We start from the raw sequence: 21,748 nt of genomic DNA, 5'->3' as shown, positions 1-21,748 counted from the left end.
AGCTTCAAACATGCACCAATCACTAATATAAACTACGCACCTTGTTGCCACGGATGTTGTCGAGCAGGCCGCGCTGAGGCCGCGCTTTGTTAACTCGTATTTTAAGAAAGTTTGGGTTATTTGTGTGTCCGGAAACATTATTTTCCCTTCTCCAACGACTCTTCTTCTTTTTTGCTGCTCACCGGTTCAACTGCTCAACTGCGCCACCGCAGTCTAACCTGTGACTGACAGAACGACACAGGGCAAACCCCATACTTGACACATGATGTAATACCCCATGATGCGGTGGGACTATGATGGGAGAGGTACTCGAGTGAAATAGTCGCGTTTTGCGGCTAACATCTTTGCAATTCTCATGCGTTTTGTTCACAAGTATTTTTCATCATATCTAGAATTATTCTGCTACTTTCACCGTTCTTATTTTCAAGAAAAAAGCTCACATTTCCCAGCTTTTCCATGTCACCCGAACGCAGCACGGGCCGGGTCCATCATCAGTCGTCGTATACCGCAACACCTGCAGGAAAAAGCACCTGGCTGACACCACACATATTTGTCAAGCTTCTTCTTCTTCATCTTTTTCATTTGTTCAGGCTGTTACAGATGTTTTCTCTGCCGTCACGGTAAGGTTTGCACCTATTTATATCGTCATAGTTACATTTTGTCACTTGATAGGTAACGCGTTAATACCATACAGATCCCATTTTTATATGGCCGCGAGACACGCAACTCTGGTTGCGTGTCGCGGCAAGGTTCATCTGTGACTTGTAATACAATTTGACAGTTTAATGACGCCTTTCTTGCCGAAAAGACATAACGTTCCTCCAAAAATATTACTCCGTCTGCATTTTTGCTGAATGGTTGAATTCGCCATGCAGGTTTTTTTGAATGGAGTTTGGTTTGATAAGTAATGCCTGGAGCACATGGCCATCTTGGTAGGAAAATAACAGGTGATTGTAATCAATTAACAGGTGATTACAATCAAATGGCACACAACCAATGAGCTGTGATATTCTTAATTTATGCCATAAATGTCTGTAAGTCCATGGATAAACACCTTGTGACATGACTACTCTTGCATATTTAGTTCACCCAAAATGGACTAGTAGTATTTACTTTGTCACTTAACTTGGCCTGCTTGACTTCAGGGAGGAAGGATCATGACGTAACCCTCAGGCTCTTAGAGGCCATTTACACCTGGCACTAACATGCGTTTTCTGTCACCAGATTGCAATCAGATTGTGCTTGACCACTTGAAAGTACAGGTGTAAACGCCCCCAAGATGCATTGAAGACAGATTGCAATCTGATCGGCCAAACCACCTCCGGAGGTGGTCAGGGATGCATTGTGTGTACACATTGAACACAAGTGTAAATGCAATGTGTGTGTCCTCTCAATCTGGATACAGCAACTGTATGGGGATTGAGAGGACACCCATTTTGGATGATCAAGCTAATGTGGTCAAGCACTATCCGATTGCAATCTGATCACAGAAAACACATGTTAGTGCCAGGTGTAAATGGCCTCTTTGATGCTGCCTGTCAACACTACACAAATAAGAGCCCTTGATTCGCCTAGCCAAAATCCTTTAGGGAATCTGTGTCGGGCATTAAACTCACCTTATTTCTGCACTTTGAAGTCACAGGTAGGGATGCATGGAGCAACCATATTATATTGGATGTCTAGTTGCTCCAAAAAGTGAGCGGTTATTCTTTTAAAAGACAAAGTTTCACGAGAATCGGTTAGTTGTCTGGAACCAGAGTCCAGACCCATGCGCACTGGCATCATTTAGTCTTCCATAGACATTTTACAGCCCCAACACATGTTGGCAACAACATCTTTAGCAAAACCAGGAAAACACTTTCAGCTTTATTAAATTGTCGACATTGAGTCACCTGAACTCTGTTGGTCTGTCTCATCTAATCTGTGACTCCTGCCTCCATTTGGCTCTGTTAAACTGACGAGTGCATATATCTAGAAGTGACAGGACTGATGCCGGTCTATAGGAGACTTTTTAAATTACTATATTCAGTTAGGCTGCACCACTGCAAATTGTTTAGCTAAAGCTAATATTTAGTTACGTTAATCAAACAACAATAGTGTAGATAGCTACATATGATATGCGATCAATCAATGCCGACTGAAGCGGAACAGTATACTCTGTATACCTGCATATAACCTGCACTACACAGTACACACCACTGGGTGGAGTATAGGCCTACTCTGTATACCGGCATATAACCTGCACTACACAGTACACACCACTGGGTGTGACGGGCCTTACACAAGACAGAAGGAAACATATTTCAACTGCAATGTCGGCACCTTTCATTAACATGTCACAATATCTCAAATGTAAACTCTTATTTAGCTCCAACTGTAAATTCATGTAAATCCACTGCCTATTTAACGTCTATTTAACTCTCTGTAAATCCAACGTAAATTCATATTTATCATCCACAGAACACTTCACCACTCATGTACATATTGTATACAGTATATTTATTCGATTTGATTGCACTTGCAACTTTGCGATTGTCTTTAGTTATCTTCCTACTTCTTATCTCTGAATATTGATGTGACCGCGCTACGCTGCATACAAACACTAAGACAAATTCCTCGTATGTAACTTGCATACTGTGGCAATAAAAGTGATTCTGATTCTGATATCTTTTCCTTCCTTCTAGAAATAAGAATGTCCGCCAACAAAGTGGTCGGTGGAACCCAAAGGCAGGAAGCCTGGGGGTCACCAGGTGATGAAGACTCCCCCATTCAGATGAAGACATCAGAGGTCCCGACCCACCTTGTACACCCCCCAGCCACTGTGTGTGGAGCATCTGTGGGTGACACCGTCCACGGCCAGCCAAAAATCACCCCCACCAGCCAGGCTCTCCAGCCGGCCTGTTTGACAGTGACCACCATCGCAGCTGCAGCTCAGAGCAATGCCAGCAACACACTTCCAAAAATGCCCTCACCTCCTCCTGTGCTGGTGATAGCTAAAGTGGCTCCCCCGGGAGTAAGTGTCAGCGTTCAACCACAGTTTACCAAGACCCAGATGGTGCCCGGCATGAGCCCAGCTCCAGGGAGGACCGTGGTGATAACTCTGCCCAGGACGGCAGCTCCCCAGCCGGGCGTTGTGGGTCCACGACCGACACAAACTGCTTCCCCGCAGCTCCCAGCCAATTTTCAGATCCCGCCAGGTGAAGCTCAACAGGCCAGCTTCTTCTGTCACGTTCTGTTCCGTCTTGTCCTGTAGGGAAAACATACCATGCCTAAACCATTCAGAAAGCTGGTCATGCCTAAACCACATTCAGAAAGCTGGTCATGCCTAAACCATTCAGAAAGCTGGCCATGCCTAAACCATTCAGAAAGCTGGCCATGTCTAAACCATTCAGAAAGCTGGTTCATGCCTAAACCATTCAGAAAGCTGGCCATGTCTAAACCATTCAGAAAGCTGGTCATGCCTAAACCATTCAGAAAGCTGGCCATGCCTAAACCATTCAGAAAGCTGGCCATGTCTAAACCATTCAGAAAGCTGGTTCATGCCTAAACCATTCAGAAAGCTGGCCATGCCTAAACCATTCAGAAAGCTGGCCATGTCTAAACCATTCAGAAAGCTGGTTCATGCCTAAACCATTCAGAAAGCTGGCCATGTCTAAACCATTCAGAAAGCTGGCCATGTCTAAACCATTCAGAAAGCTGGTTCATGCCTAAACCATTCAGAAAGCTGGCCATGTCTAAACCATTCAGAAAGCTGGCCATGTCTAAACCATTCAGAAAGCTGGCCATGTCTAAACCATTCAGAAAGCTGGTCATGCCTAAACCATTCAGAAAGCTGGCCATGCCTAAACCATTCAGAAAGCTGGCCATGCCTAAACCATTCAGAAAGCTGGTCATGTCTAAACCATTCAGAAAGCTGGCCATGCCTAAACCATCCAGAAAGCTGGCCATGCCTAAACCATTCAGAAAGCTGGCCATGCCTAAACCATTCAGAAAGCTGGCCATGTCTAAACCATTCAGAAAGCTGGCCATGTCTAAACCATTCAGAAAGCTGGTCATGCCTAACCCATTCAGAAAGCTGGCCATGCCTAACCCATTCAGAAAGCTGGCCATGTCTAACCCATTCAGAAAGCTGGCCATGTCTAAACCATTCAGAAAGCTGGTCATGCCTAAACCATTCAGAAAGCTGGCCATGCCTAACCCATTCAGAAAGCTGGCCATGTCTAACCCATTCAGAAAGCTGGCCATGTCTAACCCATTCAGAAAGCTGGTCATGCCTAAACCATTCAGAAAGCTGGTCATGCCTAACCCATTCAGAAAGCTGGCCATGCCTAACCCATTCAGAAAGCTGGTCATGCCTAAACCATTCAGAAAGCTGGCCATGTCTAACCCATTCAGAAAGCTGGCCATGTCTAACCCATTCAGAAAGCTGGTTCATGCCTAACCCATTCAGAAAGCTGGCCATGCCTAACCCATACAGATAACTTTTTAGAACTTTTTTTAGACTTACAGACAGTGATATTTTTTGTTTTGTATGCTGCGAACTGAACCACTTTTTTATACATTGTCTTGTGTCCTGGTACTGACTTGAACACAACGAATTTCCCTTCAGAATCAGAATCACTTTTATTGCCACAGTATGCAAGTTACATACGAGGAATTTGTCTTAGTGTCTGTATGCAGCGTAGCGGTCACATCAATATACAGAGATAAGAAGTAGGGATGTCGAAAATCATAATTTTTCTTGACCGACAACCGACACTCATTAGCCGACAACTGTCGGTTAACCGAGAAGATTAAAATGCGCTATTTTACTGTCTGTGCCCCATTAAACCTTAGGCCTACCAAATGCTTGATTTTTTTTCAGTAGAAAGCGTTTATTTTTACATCTACAAGCAGAAAAAAACACATTAACAAAACGAGAAGACAAGTTAAATCCTCCAGCCATCTAAACAAAAACATTCCTCGGATAGGCTATGATAGGAGCTGCACGCATTTGCAGAAGGGGGAAATACGGAGGGAAAAAACCCATACTCACGCTCACAATTCTTAAATGAATTATCTTACTGCATGTGTCGTAAATAGTCTAATAAAACCAGCAGAAACTAATTTTAAAAGCTCAGAACGAAACGTGTCGCTAATTGAACGAATTTCCACTTTGAATAGCACATCAAGACACCGCCCCAAGCCTTCACGCTGCAGGGCGCACTGACGAAGCGCTTATTCCTCTCTCCTTCTGACATTCTCACTAATTCAACAGTGGTTTACCTGCTTTTGAGATCTGCAAAAAAATAGTTTGCTTCTCTCTCCACGCTTCTCCCTCTCTCTCTTTATCTGCGACGAGGGCTGTAGGTGGCTATTATGCTCTCTGTGTGTCCGGCTGCACGACATGACGACGAGTGCAGCAAGTCCGCACGCTGACAGCTGTCAGCATTGCGGGACTCGGGAGGATGAACAAATGAGGCAGGCTGTCCAAACTTTTTACCGATCTAATATGAGATGCAGAGAAATAATTATATATTAACACATTCACTGCCAGACGTTTTTTTTTTTACTGTAGTTAGCTTCTGCCAGAGGGGTTTTTTGAGGATTCTGGCTCATCTTTCAAGACCCGAGGATTCTTTTCTGCTAAGATTTTGTGAACACACAATATCTCAAAAGAACTAATAGAATGTGTGCTTTCTCTGTCTTAAAGAGTTAGTTTGTAGAGTTAGTAGTTATGTAAGCATTAGCAGTTGAATACAGCATGGTTTCAGCGTCAGAAAAATTATTCAGAGATAAACGGCTTTTTGTGAAATTCGATAGAACAGTCACTTTAACCATTCATTTTTGGCATCAGTAAGAGTCAGACATCTAAACAATAGTTTTGAACAGTAATTTCCTCCATAACAGCAGGAAACCCCCCTCTGCTTCCAACTCCTCCCTCCGTGTGTGTTCTCCTCCTGCCTCCCTGGCTCTCCAGCGGGCGTGTCACAACGAAGTTGCTGCTGCCTGGCTGCTGCCTGTTTGCACGGCCGCTGTTTGAGGAAGTCTGGGTGGACTCGCTCGTTTCGTGGAGTTTTGGTTGAGAGCTTTGATGCGATTCTGGTCATATTTATGCTGCGTGTTTCAAAGTGTGTTCCACCTGTAATCTATTATGCAAATTTGCAATCCCGCATCGCCAGCAATCAGCGCGAAAACGAAAGCGTTTTCCCCCATCCATTTTCATGAGAATGGCTGCTGGATGGACAGTGGACACTATTACATTTTTGCTGTGAAGTGCTTGCCTTCCTCTAGTCAGGAGAGCACTGTCGCCACTTACTGGCTCGGTGGAATGGGTTGTAAACGTTCGGTGGCTCCAATAATTATATAAGAGATGTAAAAGGGTTAGATGCACATCCCACGGTCAAAAAAAAAAAAATCATTTTTTTTACGTATTAATACGTCATTGGCAGTCAACCGTTGGATTATTTTTGACGTATTAATACGTCATTGGCAGTGAACGTGTTAATAGCCGATGTGTTTAGAAGAGCATTCTCACTCTTGCTGTAATCGTTGTGGGATTATTACACCTGAGAGACAGACAGACCCGGAGAGAACTCAAGAAGATAATTAAAGACAATCGCAAAGTTGCAAGTGCAATCAAATCGAGTGAATATATACAATATGTACATGAGTGGTGAAGTGTTCTGTGGATGATAAATATGAATTTACGTTAGATTTACATGAGATTTACAGACTGAGTTGAATAGACGTTAAATAGGCAGTGGGTTTACATGAATTTACAGTCGGAGTTAAATAAGAGTTTACATTGAATGTACATGAAATTTACAGGCTAAGTTAAATGGGCATTAATGTGCAGGGAATTTTACATGAATTTACAGTCCCAGTTAGACAGGCATTAAATTAGATATGAGTTCCAGTTTTATGGGGGACAATAAATCTTGTGGACAATAAAGTACAACTAACTCGAGTGATTGTGTATTGTGTGCAGGTATGGTGCTGATCCGCAGTGACAGTGGTCAGCTGATGCTGGTGTCCCAGCAGGCTTTGGCTCAGGCCCAGCAGGGACAGAGAGCCCCCAGTGGTCAAGCGCCCAAACTGCAGCTGGCCTCACAGGTATGTTGTCTGTCGCAATATCATCCAACTGCAGCGCCGGAGCGCCACCGACGTGTACGTTGTTCTCAGGCCCTGGAAGTGTACGCGACTACGCGTACAGACCCGAGCTACTTTCCTTCCAAAATAAAAGCCCCAAATAAAAGCAGTTAGTGTGAGCGATTCAGGCGAGCACTGTGTGTGTATGTGATGGCTCTGTCATAGAGAGCCGCAGGAATGAGTGCGGAAAACATTGATGCTAACACTCCCGGTTCTTCACTGTTTTCTGCCTATGGGATTTTTCAATGGGTTTTTGGCGCGATGCTTCAAATAAGGTCTGTGGTTAACGCAAGCTTATTCAAACGTGAACCAGTGTTCAGCAGGATAATCTTCACACATGAGGGCCACTTTTATGAGTTTTTAAGCTTTTACGTGCCGTTAAAAGGACGGCTAGCTAGCAAACGGCTAAATGAGACTACACTGTTGAGTCGACGGGGATATTATACGTCAATAACGTCATCACTTCAAAGGACGAACACGGAAATTCTCTTTCCCTCACCTGGTTCAGCCCGGGGTAATCAGTGCACAGCAGCGCACACATCAACAACACTCCAGGTTGAGTGGTGATGTGATGTGGAAGCCTATGTGACACTGTGTGTAGTTCTGGATTAGTTTAGCACGAGCTTTTTACTTCTAGGGCTCGCATTTACGCTTCAAAACTCATGAAAGTGGTCCTCATGTGTGAAGATTATCCCGCTGAACACTGGTTCGCGTTTGATTAAGCTTGCGTTGCCCAGAGACCTTATTTGAAGCATCGCGCCAAAAACCCATTCAAAAATCCCATAGGCAGAAACAGTGAAGAACCATGAAGTCCGGGACTTCCGTGTTCCGACTACAAAAATACGTCATCCCTGGGCTCTCTATGTATGTGATTGGTCAGCAGATGTCTGCAGCAGCTGCCAGTAAAAATCCTGAGAAGCTCACACTGATCAGAAAGACCACGCCCCCCAGCTTCCTGCCAGCACTGACCCAGAAGACAGCTGTGGTGAAGGTACCAGCACCGGCCCAGAAGACAGCTGTGGTGAAGGTACCAGACCATGTCTGAGCCCTAGCATCATGTCCATTCACTTGCAAGTGTATTTTTCTTCTTCTTCAAACTTTGTGAATTATATTAATCAATAAAAATGCTTGGCGATTCATTTTCTGTCGATTGACTAATTGTTTAATTGATGTCACTCTAAATAGGACGAAAGGGAAATCCATAGCTTGGTTATAGCTTTAGCTTAATTGTCGCCAGAAACGGGCTCGTTAATTAAGGTCTGGCTTGTGGGCAGTTTTGCATAACAATTGTGCATTTTGTGATCAAAGCAAGCATATCATTTGGTACACTTATAGCCAAATGCCTTACAAAAAATAATTTGATATGGGAGCATCATGAATTGGGTTTTTTGCAGCCACAGACTGGCAGCCTATGGGAATTGTAACTGCAATAAAGTTGTGTAGACTAATAGAGAGCCAAAGTGAAACGTCACTTTCTGCTTTCTCCCTGTACCAGCGCTGCGAAAAATATGAATGGCGGTGGACGGAGGATAAGGTTACTTTTTTGATCCCGTTTGAATTGTGCCACGGGGTGCTAACGCTAATTTTGTCAAATTAAAACATAACTTTGCATGTCAAGAAAGTCACAGTTTGTCATCAAACTGAAACGTAGGGGTTAGTTTCGTATAAAAACGACATAGCTCGTGGAAGCTTGTGGCATGTCGCCAGTCTTCAGCTTTGCCGGTAGAGAAAGTGACGTCGCTTAGGCGACAGTGCATGTAGTCTTTCGCATTTATAACTTCTAGTGCAACAGTTTGGCGACAAACTGTGACTTTCTTGACATGCAAAGTTATGTTTTAAATTGACAAAATTAGCGTTGGCACCCCGTGGCACAATTCAAACGGGATCAAAAAAGTAACCTTATTCTCCGTTCACCGCCATTCATATTTTCCGCAGCGCTGGTACAGCGAGAAAGCAGGAAGTGACGTTTCACTTTGGCTCTCTATGTGATATGGATGATTTGTGACGTGTGTGTGTGTGTCTGTGTGTGTGTGTGTGGTACAGGTGATGGGTGTAGCTTCCAAACCAGCAGTAGTCCAGATAGTCAAGGATGTGGCTAAAGGGACAAGCCAGCCTGTCTCTCAGACAGGCGGCACACATACCGAGCCACAACCCTCATTTACTCAGGTGAGTCACACCAGGCCGACCTCTGACCTCCACTCGCAATTTACATGTCACTCATACAAAGAAAAAGAAAGCAAAAATCCTCTCTTAACACGTAAATGTTATTCCTATGATCAAACATCCCTGTAATCTTAAAGTGGTATTAAGCACTATGATATTCATTCTATGATCAATTATGTCACCATCTATCACAGACTAGTAGGAATTTCAACATCAACAGAACTTTTCTTGCTTCCTCGCCTCAACTCTTGAGCAATTGTGAGCCGTGCCACGCGTGGAGCCCCTCGCCCTATTCTAGTAGTGAGATGTAACACAGTGCTTGGTGCATGAAAAAGACTCAAAGTTCAATTCAAAAGTACAACAAATTACGAGTGAATAAAAAAATCATGGTAGATAAAAATGTAAATCAAAAATAAACAAATACAATGCTAACATAGGTGCAGCAATAGGAAAAGAAAAGTGACCAATGTAAGAACTCATTAGGCATGTACCCCTCCACCACGAGAACATAGCAGAGGCAGGTGTTCTTCTGCTATCTTCTCATCTATCAATAAAAAACGTGATCAGGATGGTTTACCAGGCTGACCTTCCTTGACTATAGACCATTTTCTGAGTTACCTCGATCTCCAAAATATGTGTGCTCTCTCTTACCCCCACTCTAGGAAACCTTGGAGAATGTGAAGAAGTGCAAGAACTTCCTGGTGACTCTGATCAAACTGGCGTCCAGCGACTCCAAGTCTTCTGCCATGGCCGCTAACGTCAGAGGTCTGGTCAGGGCTCTGCTGGTACGTCTCCACCAATCCTCCACATCATGATAGAATCTGTATCAAAAGAGTTGGCAATTAATTTTCTGTCCATCGACTAATCAATTCATCAACTACCGTAATCGTTGCAGCTCTAATCTGCTGTACTAAACCCATTTGGACTTAATTACCGAGTGTCCTTTTTTTTTTTTTATTCTTCCCATTTATACTTTCACCAGCTGTTTTCAGTCAGAAATCGGTTGGTTTTACCAGGTTTTTTGTAATAAATACCATGTGTTCATTACCACCATTAATTGTCATGTGTGCCTCTTTTCCCTCCAGGAAGGGAGAGTTGAAACAGAGCAGTTTACAGAACAGCTGTACCGCGAGTTGAAGTCGACTCCACAGCCCTGTTTGGTGCCTTTCCTCAAGGTGAGCACCGCATTCAGACAATGGCAGCTTTTATTGTGGTAACATCCTCAGGGGGTAAGCCCCAGACTTTTATTGTGGTAAAAGGCTATCCTAGTCCGAGCAGATGCCCTCCTCTCTCACCACAAGAAGAGAGGCATCTTACCACGGAGTCATTATGCCGTGTGTGTGTGTGTGTGTGTGTAACTTGATCCCAAAATGTTGATAAAAAAACCCAACCTGCACCATGCTCTTTAAGACAGAGCGGTACTGCAATAGGAATAAAATGAATCCATGAACTTAAATAACCTAGGAGGGTTTCTGCAGTCCTCCCACCTCTTCAGTTTGAATCCAGTGGAGATCTTCTCAGACCTAACATCTCTCTCCCTTCCCCTCGTCTCTCCACGGGCGCTAGAAAAGCCTTCCTGCGGTGCGCCTCCTGACTAAAGACGCCCAGAACTTCATCCAACAGGCCTCCACCTCCACCCGCACCTCCACCGCCCCATCTGCCCCCGTGAAGCCCTCCACCCCAAACACAGGCCAGACCCTCAAGCCCACCCAGCTGGTAAACTAAACTGTTGGCTTATTTTGATCTGATGCTACCCCTATCAAGTAGTCCATTTATGAAAAAGGCTGCCTTCTCAAGATGCATACTGTATTATATAGAAGGGGTTTTATTTCACGACACTGTATATGCATTTTAGAGAAAATAACCAATGATGCCTTACTAAAAAGTACTTTGCATTGTAGTTCACCATTTTATTCCAAAGCGAGTCATCCACTGAGCTCGGTACCACCAGTATGGGTTTGAAAAATATCTTAAGCTTATTTCCTCCCAATACTAGGCACTTTTTGGCCAATGTTTAGAGTGGTGCAAATAAGAACAGCTTTCGCCTTTAGTTGTTGGTGCCTCCTCCTCTCTCATCACAGCCCTTGCTAAAGAATCGGTACCTTGGACCAGTCACATAAAGATGCCTTGTGGTTTGTCTTAAAGCATCATTTTGACATTTTCAACCTGGGTCTTTTCCCCCTCATCCATCCTTTCTCTTCCTGACTCATATTCCATTGGTTTAGTCTTTTGAATGACCCCTCATTGTCCCATCAAATCCCATGACCTCAAATCCACATGCCATTTCATGGGGTGTTTTAAGTTACAACTTCAGCTCAACTTCAGCGGTGTGCCAACCACTAGAGGGAGCAGTAGGCCTAGATTTCCACAGGTAAATATCCAAACCAGCATATTAATGTAAGGTGCGCAGAATGGGTGTGTTTCACTTTAGAAGGGTTAATTTAGTGTTTCAATTCTTCTTCTTTTTTTTGTATCCAGTTGAGCCAGCAGCCCAGAGGAGTGACTCTAAGACCTGCTGTGACGACCTCAGCCCAGACCCCAACATACATCTCTAAAACCAGCAGAAGCACACCCAAACACATCCTTATCCAGTCAGGACAACACTACACAGGTAACCAGACCCCACGATACATCTCTAAGAGCAGCAGAAGCACACCCAAACACATCCTTATCCAGTCAGGACAACACTACACAGGTAACCAGACCCCACGATACATCTCTAAGAGCAGCAGAAGCACACCCAAACACATCCTTATCCAGTCAGGACAACACTACACAGGTAACCAGACCCCACGATACATCTCTAAGAGCAGCAGAAGCACACGCAAACACATGCTTATTTTTTTATTTTTTTTATCTAAAAATATTTTTTAATCTGTTCATCAATGCGTTAAATGTCAGTTTTCATTGTATTTTCATGGCCTCATTCAAATGAATGGGAAGTAAAAAAAATTAAGAGCCAATTAATACCCATGTTGGAACTAAGTAGAATATTGCTTTAAATGTCCAACCTCTGCCTACAATTGATTTTAAAATCCCCACTATCAATATCACCCATTTAAATCAAGTGAAATCATTGCTAAACCAAACGCTAGAGTCCAGATGACCTCTTTTGTGTGTCACTCCTTTCATAGGAAATGTTGTTTGGAAGCGGCCTGTTGTTCCAGACCCGCCCTCTCACACCACATTTGCACCGAGGGGCAGTTCAGGATCCTACAAGTAAGACACAGCCTCAATGTTTTAAGACGAGCGTCAATGTTTAAAGCCAGTTTAGACCAAAGATTCACTATGAGACGAGTTGAAACTTGCAACTACTTGCAACCAGACTTGATCAGCTGAATCGCTTGTAGAGATGTAGACAGGCCAGTTTACACCATCAAAAATCAGCAAATCAGTGGTGTAAACTCGGCTTACGTCACAATTTTACGCTTGAGAGGTTCTGAATATTTTGTTGATCCTCCCACTAACCTTTCACTCCTAGTGCAGTGAAGACCTCACTAACATGAACTCATGTACATACTAGCAGAGTTAGGCTAGATACCCTAGATACCCCCCCCCCCCCTCCCCTTCCCCTTCCCCGAACAGGCACCCCGACCGACCATGGGAGGTGCTAGTGCAGCGACCAGGACTCATACCCCACCGGCTTCTCACCCCCAGACATGGTGAATTGTGTCTGTTGGGACTTCTGACCAAGCCGGAGGTCCGGCTGCCGGGAATTGAACCCGCGTCCCCACGGAGTTAGGGGAGTGCTTTTACTTATAGACTACACAGACCTGGGGCGTAGTAGAGGGTAAATGCAAGTAAACGCAGTTTATCCCCCTCTTTGACATGAGGCAGAGTGTTTACTCACCTATTTTCATATCACCTCTATCAATCACTGAGGGGAAACAAGGTGGGTAAACTACTCACCACCACGCATAGTTTACCCACCTCTATTTAACCACTACACCCTTGACACAGACCCCCGCCTGACCTGATAGTGGTTTATTTGTGTGTGTGTGTGTGTGTGTGTGTGTGTGTGTGTGTGTGTGTGTGTGTTCTCACGTCACAGAGAAGATGATGACATTAATGATGTGGCCTCCATGGCGGGAGTGAACCTGAGAGAGGAGAACGCGCGGTCCCTCGTCACCGTGGTCGGCTCTGTGGTGCAGTCGTGCCAGGACACGCCCTTCCTGTCGCCCGGCCCGCTGCTCGCCCGCATCCTTCACACAGGTACCCCCGCAAGAGCCATGCGGGCACCTGTCACCTGTCACAAGTGGGATTTGAACCCAACACCGTGACGTAGGTGTAAACACACTATCACTCTGTGTGTGTGTGTGTGTGTGTGTGTGTGCGTGTGTGCGTGTGTGTGTGTGTGTCAGGAGAAGCACTGGGAGTGGCTGACGTTGGTCCGGAGGTGGTGGCTCTGGTTTCTCACGCCGCTCAGGAGAGACTCAGAGGGCTGCTGGAGAGGCTCACTATGATGGCAGAGCACCGCAAGGTCTCTCTGAAGGTACCACACACGCACGCACACACACACACACACACACACACACACACACACACACACACACACACACAGACAGAGACACGCACACAACACACACACACACCAGTGTTTCCTCTGTTAAAAATGACTGGTGAATATGAGACGTGCCATGTAGCGACTGACAAATGTCATAAATGTGTGTGTGTGAACAGGAGGACCTGTGGCATGTCAAATTGAGTGAAGTTTGTGTGTGTGAACAGGAGGACATGTGGCATGTCAAAGTGAGTGAAGTTTGTGTGTGTGAACAGGAGGACCTGTGACATGCCAAAGTGAGTGAAGTTTGTGTGTGTGAACAGGAGGACCCGTGGCATGCCAAAGTGAGTGAAGTTCGCTCGCAGCTTCGCTTCCTGGAGGAAGTGGAGTGTTTGAAGAGGAGGAGAAAAGATGAAGAGGAGAGAGAGAGACTGCTGCGTTTGGCCCGGGTAAACTTAACCACACAACTGTTCTTAGTTACACTGACATGACACTTTAACCACCGTTATTCTGGTTAGTTTATTTTACAAACACTATAGGGAGCCAAAGTGAACGTCACTTCCTGCCTCTTCTCAGCGTACCAGCGTCTGAAAAAATATGAATGGTGGGGAACGGAGAGAGACGTGACCCTTTTTGCTTAACTTTGCAAGTCAAGAAAGTGGCAGTTTGTGGTCAAACTGTGGCACTATAAGTTATAAATCAGAAAGACTACGCACAACCAGTCGCATAAGTGACGTCTCTGCCACCAGTCCATTGTTGTTGATGGTGTGACGTATATTGTGCGACACGAGAGATGTAGTCGATTGACAAAACTAAACCTTGCGTTTCAGTTTCAGGACAAACTGCGACAGACAGCATTTGATCTGAAACCTTAATGATCTCTTTACATTCTGGTTCCTTCCATTACTGCCTAATATTAACATGTGAAGATGCTCCATGCTAATTTCCTGTATTAACATGTGAAGATGCGCCATGCTAACTCTGTTTATTTTGGCGTCACAGAGTCGCTCACACACAGAGGATCCACAGCAGCAGCAGCTGAAGCAACGAGCCAAAGAGGTGTGGATGTGTTTTCTGTCTGTGCAGCTGGTTCTCTCACAACAGTCTCTGAAACAGGATTTACAAGACACTTTATATTGGCACCAAGACTAATTAGGGACGGGCAGGTGTACTCGGGTACTTGAGGACTCGTTCATAATGTTACTATTCGAGTAGTCTCGCTGGCCAGCCTCCCCTCCCTACCGGGTGAGGAGTCTGGCGCCGCAGGTCTCCATAGTGGGATTGCGATGGGCGGCGCTTGGCGGCAGTGCCCTTGGAAAATAGTTTCCAACAATCCAACTTGCCGTTTTCAGCGTGTATCAACGAGCTAGCGTGTAGGTTTCTGTCGTTAGCTTGCTAGCTAGTTAGCGTTGTTGTTTTCACTGAGGCGGCAGGGCACTATTACAGCAACACACAGGGGGGAGGGAGCAGAAACCACTCTGATTGACATGGTCGGAGCCAATGACAGAGCTTGTAATAAGCGGGGAGTGGACATCCGGCAGCGAGTGAAACAGTTGCTCCAATGGGGAGCAGCTGTAGAGCAGGGGAGGGCTTATCCCAGTAGCCTGTTTCCGTGCAGCCAGACGACTCTCACGGAAGGGAGGGGAGGCTGGCCAGCGAGACTACTATTCGAGTAACGTTTCTACCCTTTGGGTACTCACACTTTAACAAGGCAGGGGGAAATCCCCGGGGCAAACGAGATAGACGCACACTTCTCCACAACGCAGGCCTGATAAAACGCCTACACTTTGCACTAGTTTACCACTTGACTTGATTTTTGGCAAATAATCACTTGGGCGATAACGTTAATCTTTTTTTTTTTTTTTTTGCAGTTATTCATTTATTAACACGTTGAGTGCCAAGGACGAGATATCTCGGCTTACATAATCCAACCGTTGAGTGCCAAGGACGAGATATCTCGGCTTACATAAACATTTTTTTTTTTTGACGGTGGGACATCGATCAACCCCTTTTACGTCTCCTACACCAGAATTGGAGGTATTGAATGTGTATAATCTATTTTACCGACCCACTGAGTGTCGACATGTCTCTCCACAGTAGAAAGAGGCGACCCAAAACTGGACGGAAAAGCGCGACGAAGCCGTTCTCATACTGTAAAATTGATGGCGAAAACGCTTTCACTTTCGCGCTGATGCACAGCGGTGGCAACGGTGGGGGGTTCCAAGAATAGATTGGATGCACACTTTGAAACACGCAGCATAAATATGACCAGAATCGCATCAAAGCTCTCAACCAAAACTCCACGAAACGAGCGAGTCCACCCAGACTTCCTCAAACAGCGGCCGCGCAAACAGGCAGCAGCCAGGCAGCAGCAACTTCGTTGTGACACGCCCGCTGGAGAGCCAGGGAGGCAGGAGGAGAACACACACGGAGGGAGGAGTTGGAAGCAGAGGGGGGTTTCCTGCTGTTATGGAGGAAATTACTGTTCAAAACTATTGTTTAGATGTCTGACTCTTACTGATGCCAAAAATGAATGGTTAAAGTGACTGTTCTATCGAATTTCACAAAAAGCCGTTTATCTCTGAATAATTTTTCTGACGCTGAAACCATGCTGTATTCAACTGCTAATGCTTACATAACTACTAACTCTACAAACTAACTCTTTTAGACAGAGAAAGCACACATTCTATTAGTTCTTTTTAGATGATTGGTGTTCACGAAGTCTTAACAGAAAAGAATCCTCGGCTCTTGTAAAATGAGCCAGAATCCTCAAAAAAAAAACTGGCAGAACCTACCTACAGCATTGAAAAAAGGGCTGGCAGTCAATGTGTTAATAATAATTAATTTTTGGCAGAACACCGGACGTTGTAATCAGTGAATTTACGTTTACGTTACCTTACAGTGATTTACGTTGCACCATGGATTATACCTACATGTACAGGAAATATCTGGTAAGCCAGGTCAGTTGTTTCACAACATTATTGTCTGCTCGAACGAGACTCGCACAGACTAGCTGAAGTAATGCACTGGAGCACTCGTTCAGTCTGCAGGGGTTTATTTGCAGGGGCTCACTGACATTTCAACAGGTGTCTGTCTTCCTCAGTCAAACAGATCAATGAAAAAGGGGAGGTATATATATTCTCCCACATAGTGATGACATTAACAGCCATTTTGGAAAGAAAAAAGGCGGGGAAATCATGGCATTCTCTTTCTGTCTCTCCCTCTCCGTCTGCAGTTTCAGCAGATAGAAGAAGCTCAGCTGCAGCACAGAGAGGCTAACCTCACAGCTCTGGCTGCCATCGGGCCCCGCAAAAAGAGACTCCAGGATGCGACAGGAAGCCAGGTCAGTCTGGGTGTGGGGGACAGGAAGCCAGGTCAGTCTGGGTGTGAGGGACAGGAAGCCAGGTCAGTCTGGGTGTGGGGGACAGGAAGCCAGGTCAGTCTGGGTGTGAGGGACAGGAAGCCAGGTCAGTCTGGGTGTGAGGGACAGGAAGCCAGGTCAGTCTGGACAGGAAGCCAGGTCAGTCTGGGTGTGGGGGACAGGAAGCCAGGTCAGTCTGGGTGTGGGGGACAGGAAGCCAGGTCAGTCTGGGTGTGGGGGACAGGAAGCCAGGTCAGTCTGGGTGTGGGGGACAGGAAGCCAGGTCAGTCTGTGTGTGGGGGAGGGGTTGGTATTACAACAAGCGTGAATTTGCAATAGCTGTGACTGACCACACACATACACACTTGACCTCGGGGACACCTCGCCATTCCGAAGTGTCGGCATTCCGATCATTGACTTCTATGCTTTCGGAGAGGCGGCCCTTTTTTATCTCCAAAAAATGTTTCGCCGAGAGGTTAGGTTAGGCTTAGGCGTGGGGGGTGGGAGAGGTTAGGTTTAGGGTTAGGGTCTGGGGGAGGGTTCTTTCGCAATGGCGAGGTTAGGGTTAGAATTTTGTCGGAATGCCGGTATTTCGGAGTGCCGACATTTCGGAATGCCGAGGTGTCCCCCTTGACCTCCATGCCAAATTTCAGCCTCCTAGGGCGAAAACTGTGGCTGCCAAAGGGTGGAGAAATGTTTGTGGAGCGACGGGCGGAGCGAGCTATAGAGCTATAGAGAGCTATAGAGCTGCTGCTCGCAGCTAAAAACAAAAGGTGTGAAGGTTTAACCAGCGTGTTCTATGAAGGCAGGTGCCTTTTATTTTTAGACAAAGAAAGAGTGCCGCCTACACAAACTCAAAGTCTTTTATTTTTAGACAAAGAAAGAGTGCCGCCTACACAAACTCAAAGTTGTGCGAGGTGCTCTGTCAGCTCAGCGTGTTTTGTTGTCAAACTGGGGTTCACGTCAAGTACGACCTCAGACACACAGGAAGTAGAGATGGGCCGATACCATTTTTTTCAGACCGAGTACGAGTACTTAATTTTGGGTACTCGCCGATACCGAGTACCGATACGAGTACTTTTTGTTTTTGTTGAGTAACCACTTATTTTACCCCCTTTTTCCCCCCAATTTCGTTTCATTGTCATGCCTTGTAATGTTCAATTACCACAATGAAAATAATAACACTGCTGATTCTTAAGATACTGTTTATTTGTTTACAGTTTCTTTACCTTCTTTAAGCAGCACACACCAGCACAGCCAAAACCCAAAACAGAATTGAGTACAACAGTATGTTAAATAATAGTAAACAGTCAAATAAATGCTTAGTAGTCACTCTCTGTAACTCTCTCTGTAACTCTCTTGAGTTTTTGTATTAATTGTAAATTACACAGTACTTGGGCCAGAGTATCGGGACGTTCTCCCGATACCGATACGAGTACTTGAGTACGGTATCGGGGCCAAGTACCGATACCAGTATCGGTATCGGCCCATCTCTAACAGGAAGTATACAGCTTGGCAGAGCAAGCATGTGCCAGACTGTTCGTTTAATTTAATGAGTCTCTCATTCAGTTTGTTTTGAGTCCTGGACCTGCAGGCGCTGGGTTTAAAGATGAGGAGGTTTTGGTCTCTTTGCATCTCTTTCAAGTGTCAGTGTTACCCAGGCGTATTAATACAAACGTACTTCCTGTCATTATGTGTCTGTCAGGTGTCAGTGTTACCCAGGCTGGGTGTTAAGAGGGCGACTCGGGTCACGCTGAGGGACCTGTTGTTGTGTATGGAGCAGGACCACGTCCTACGCCACTCTCTCACTCTGTACAAAGCAATGCTGTGACAACCTCACTCTCTCACTCTGTACAAAGCAATGCTGTGACAACCTCACTCTCTCACTCTGTACAAAGCAATGCTGTGACAACCTCACTCTCTCACTCTGTACAAAGCAATGCTGTGACAACCTCACTCTCTCACTCTGTACAAAGCAATGCTGTGACAACCTCACTCTCTCACTCTGTACAAAGCAATGCTGTGACAACCTCACTCTCTCACTCTGTACAAAGCAATGCTGTGACAACCTCACTCTCTCACTCTGTACAAAGCAATGCTGTGACGACCTAAACTCACCGCTCCTGCCATAGGATTGAATTAGCCCAATCCTAACCCTTTCCTTTCTGTGTATGTTTACAAGATCCACAGTGTTTTCAGAGAAGAATTATTATTTTTTTACTTACTAACTTTTACTTACTAAATTTATTTATTTTATTGCACTTTGTGTCGCTGTTCTATTCTAAAACATCTATATTGATGGTAATCATCTAGTAGCTATTCAGTGTGTGGTTTGAAAGTGGGTGGTGGATCTGTCACCCAGTCACTGGAATAGCACTCTTTGTGTTTTTGGTTTGGATCTTGATGATGTTCCTGTCAAAAGAGCAGGACTCTCAGGTTGTTGGAGTTACTGAACCTGTGGATTTAATTAAACACGATAAGAAGCATCCTTTCTGACTATCTCTGTTTCCATCTCAGCTTCACAATCAACATGTCACTGTTGTGAAACATGGGGACATGTTACAGTATGTCTTTGTATGTAGGAGAACACTTCTCAACTTAAAGTGAGAAAAGGAAAAAGTCTGAAAGTTGACTGATGACTGATTGAATAGTTGGAAGGGTGGGATAAGAAAGAAACAGGAATTAATTTTGGACAAACAGGCCATGGTAAGAGGTCGGATTAAAGCAGTTTGATCGTCTGGGCTACTTCCTGGCTCAGATCACGTCATGTGACGGCCTGTCGGATCCAGGAAGACGAAGCCAATCGAGCCTTATCAATATGGATGAGTTCACTTGTATATTTATATTCTCCATGTCGTCTGCGAGGATCTAACAGAATAGGAGAGGAATAAGGTAATTGACACACCTTGCACTCCACATCTCATGTTGCTTTACGCTCTTGTCAGACTGATGGACTGTTTCTCCACAGCCACAACAGATTTAGTTTAACTCTACAGTATGTGAAAGATTTAACCTCTCTCGTTGGGGTCTAAATGGGGAAAAGTCACATGACTTGATATTTTTCATCATCTGATTTAGTGGGGTCTCTGACCGAGGTTCAAGCATGAATATCCAGTTATGTCACCCTATGATATATCACCCCTATGCGTCCTCGCCCCCCTTCCTCCATATTCTCAATATCTAATCAGCCGATGACATCTGTCAAATATCCAATCAGCTCAGGACGTCTGTCCATCCCCGTCTGCTGAGCCAATCACAGAAGAGGACGGGCGTAGTATATATAGCTGTGGTTACCACGTCACCATTCTCTTCTGGGTTGATCATCTCAGCAGCTGGTCGCATCTTGTTGTTCTCCTTCGGGGCGGATTGTCTTCACTGGAGCTGTTGTTTCACCAAACCAACCTACCCAGTCCACCACCACCGTCTTGACTCCTGAAGAATTCCCTACAGGAGGATTCTCTATCCTAGTCTGTGCCGATGCCCTCCTCTCTCACCACAAGAGGAGCGTCATCTTATCATGGAGTCATACGCCAAAACTAAGTTGTCATGCCATTTGCTGAATAAAGCTTGCTTGTTAAATCTTACCCACTGGTCTCTCATGATTGAACTGTAAATATGCTTACTGGGACAAAGCGTTTAGAAAAACTTGTATTAATTAATATGATATGATTTTAAAAAGTAATTCCATTACTAATTAAACAGATATCAGCTACAGTGCTTAAATGAGTTTTGTTTCTTTGTTTGGCACATAATAAAAGCATCAGCCCAAAGTGCTTGTACAGAGCTCCACTCGCATCAAGAACAATAATCAAAATATGAGATGAGATAACACTCAATACATAAAACGAAACAAAAACAAACAAAGACTATAGACTATGGGGGCGGGAGTTCTCTCCCAACTTGAAATTTGTAAAAAGTAGAAACTGCAAAACCTTATTTGCTCTTAAAGTTTATTATAAATCTTTTGGCTTATAGCCAAGCTTACCTTGGCTATGAACTGATAATGATTTTTCATGCATGCGGCACCGCTAACATTTAGAGGACTTGTAGTCTTGCTTGGCCAGACTATCTCCACACTTGAAATACAGAATGCAAAATGATGTGAACAAGATTGTGGACAATAATTAATTAATTCCCCCCCCCCAACCTCTTGAGTTTCGTTAAACATATGTGGGATATAGAACTTGACTGACATCACTGGTGCCCCGCAAACATTCACTTTCTGATTTAGAAAAGCAAAAGTTGAATTTGTTTTGCTTGAAAGTGCATTCAAAACCTTCCTCTTCCCTTCCACTAACAATCTCTGTTTTTCGTCATAAGCAGAAGATAGAAATTAGCTGGTAAAAAATATTGTGCCCACAACAAGTTTGAGGAAACTCAAACTACGAGTTGAGGATTATCAGATGAGTTCAGTCTTCACCAGAATAATCTGGTCATTGACTGGATTTCTTACTTTGCAGATTTTCATGGATTTAAAATCACAGATGATCTCTGCAATTATTATGAATCGGTGGATGTCCCAGGCATTAGTCCTGTGCAAATATGGTTTGTATACTGTATGTACCTTGTGTTAGCATATGCAATACATATCC

General features: G+C 44.7%; 1 protein-coding gene across 1 annotated transcript; it reads left to right on the top strand.

Moving 5' to 3' along the window:
* Window positions 1–6,972: 6,972 nt before the first annotated feature.
* LOC310786199 (transcription initiation factor TFIID subunit 4-like) lies at window positions 6,973–18,987 on the top strand (the record flags this gene model as incomplete). Its single annotated transcript, XM_083647370.1, has 13 exons — window positions 6,973–7,095; window positions 8,015–8,158; window positions 9,957–10,079; window positions 10,380–10,469; window positions 10,861–11,010; window positions 11,773–12,073; window positions 12,429–12,513; window positions 13,346–13,506; window positions 13,656–13,786; window positions 14,119–14,244; window positions 14,798–14,854; window positions 17,031–17,138; window positions 18,862–18,987. The coding sequence occupies 13 exons, from the start codon at window positions 6,973–6,975 to the stop codon at window positions 18,985–18,987; spliced, it is 1,725 nt and encodes a 574-aa protein (XP_083503496.1).
* Between the last annotated feature and the right edge of the window lie 2,761 nt (window positions 18,988–21,748).

The sequence above is a fragment of the Poromitra crassiceps genome, assembly GCF_964638095.1.
Source record: "Poromitra crassiceps genome assembly, chromosome: 12".
Lineage (NCBI taxonomy): Eukaryota > Metazoa > Chordata > Actinopteri > Beryciformes > Melamphaidae > Poromitra > Poromitra crassiceps.
The sequence above is the reverse complement of the archived record's forward strand: the minus strand, read 5'-3'. Positions and strand labels throughout refer to the sequence as shown.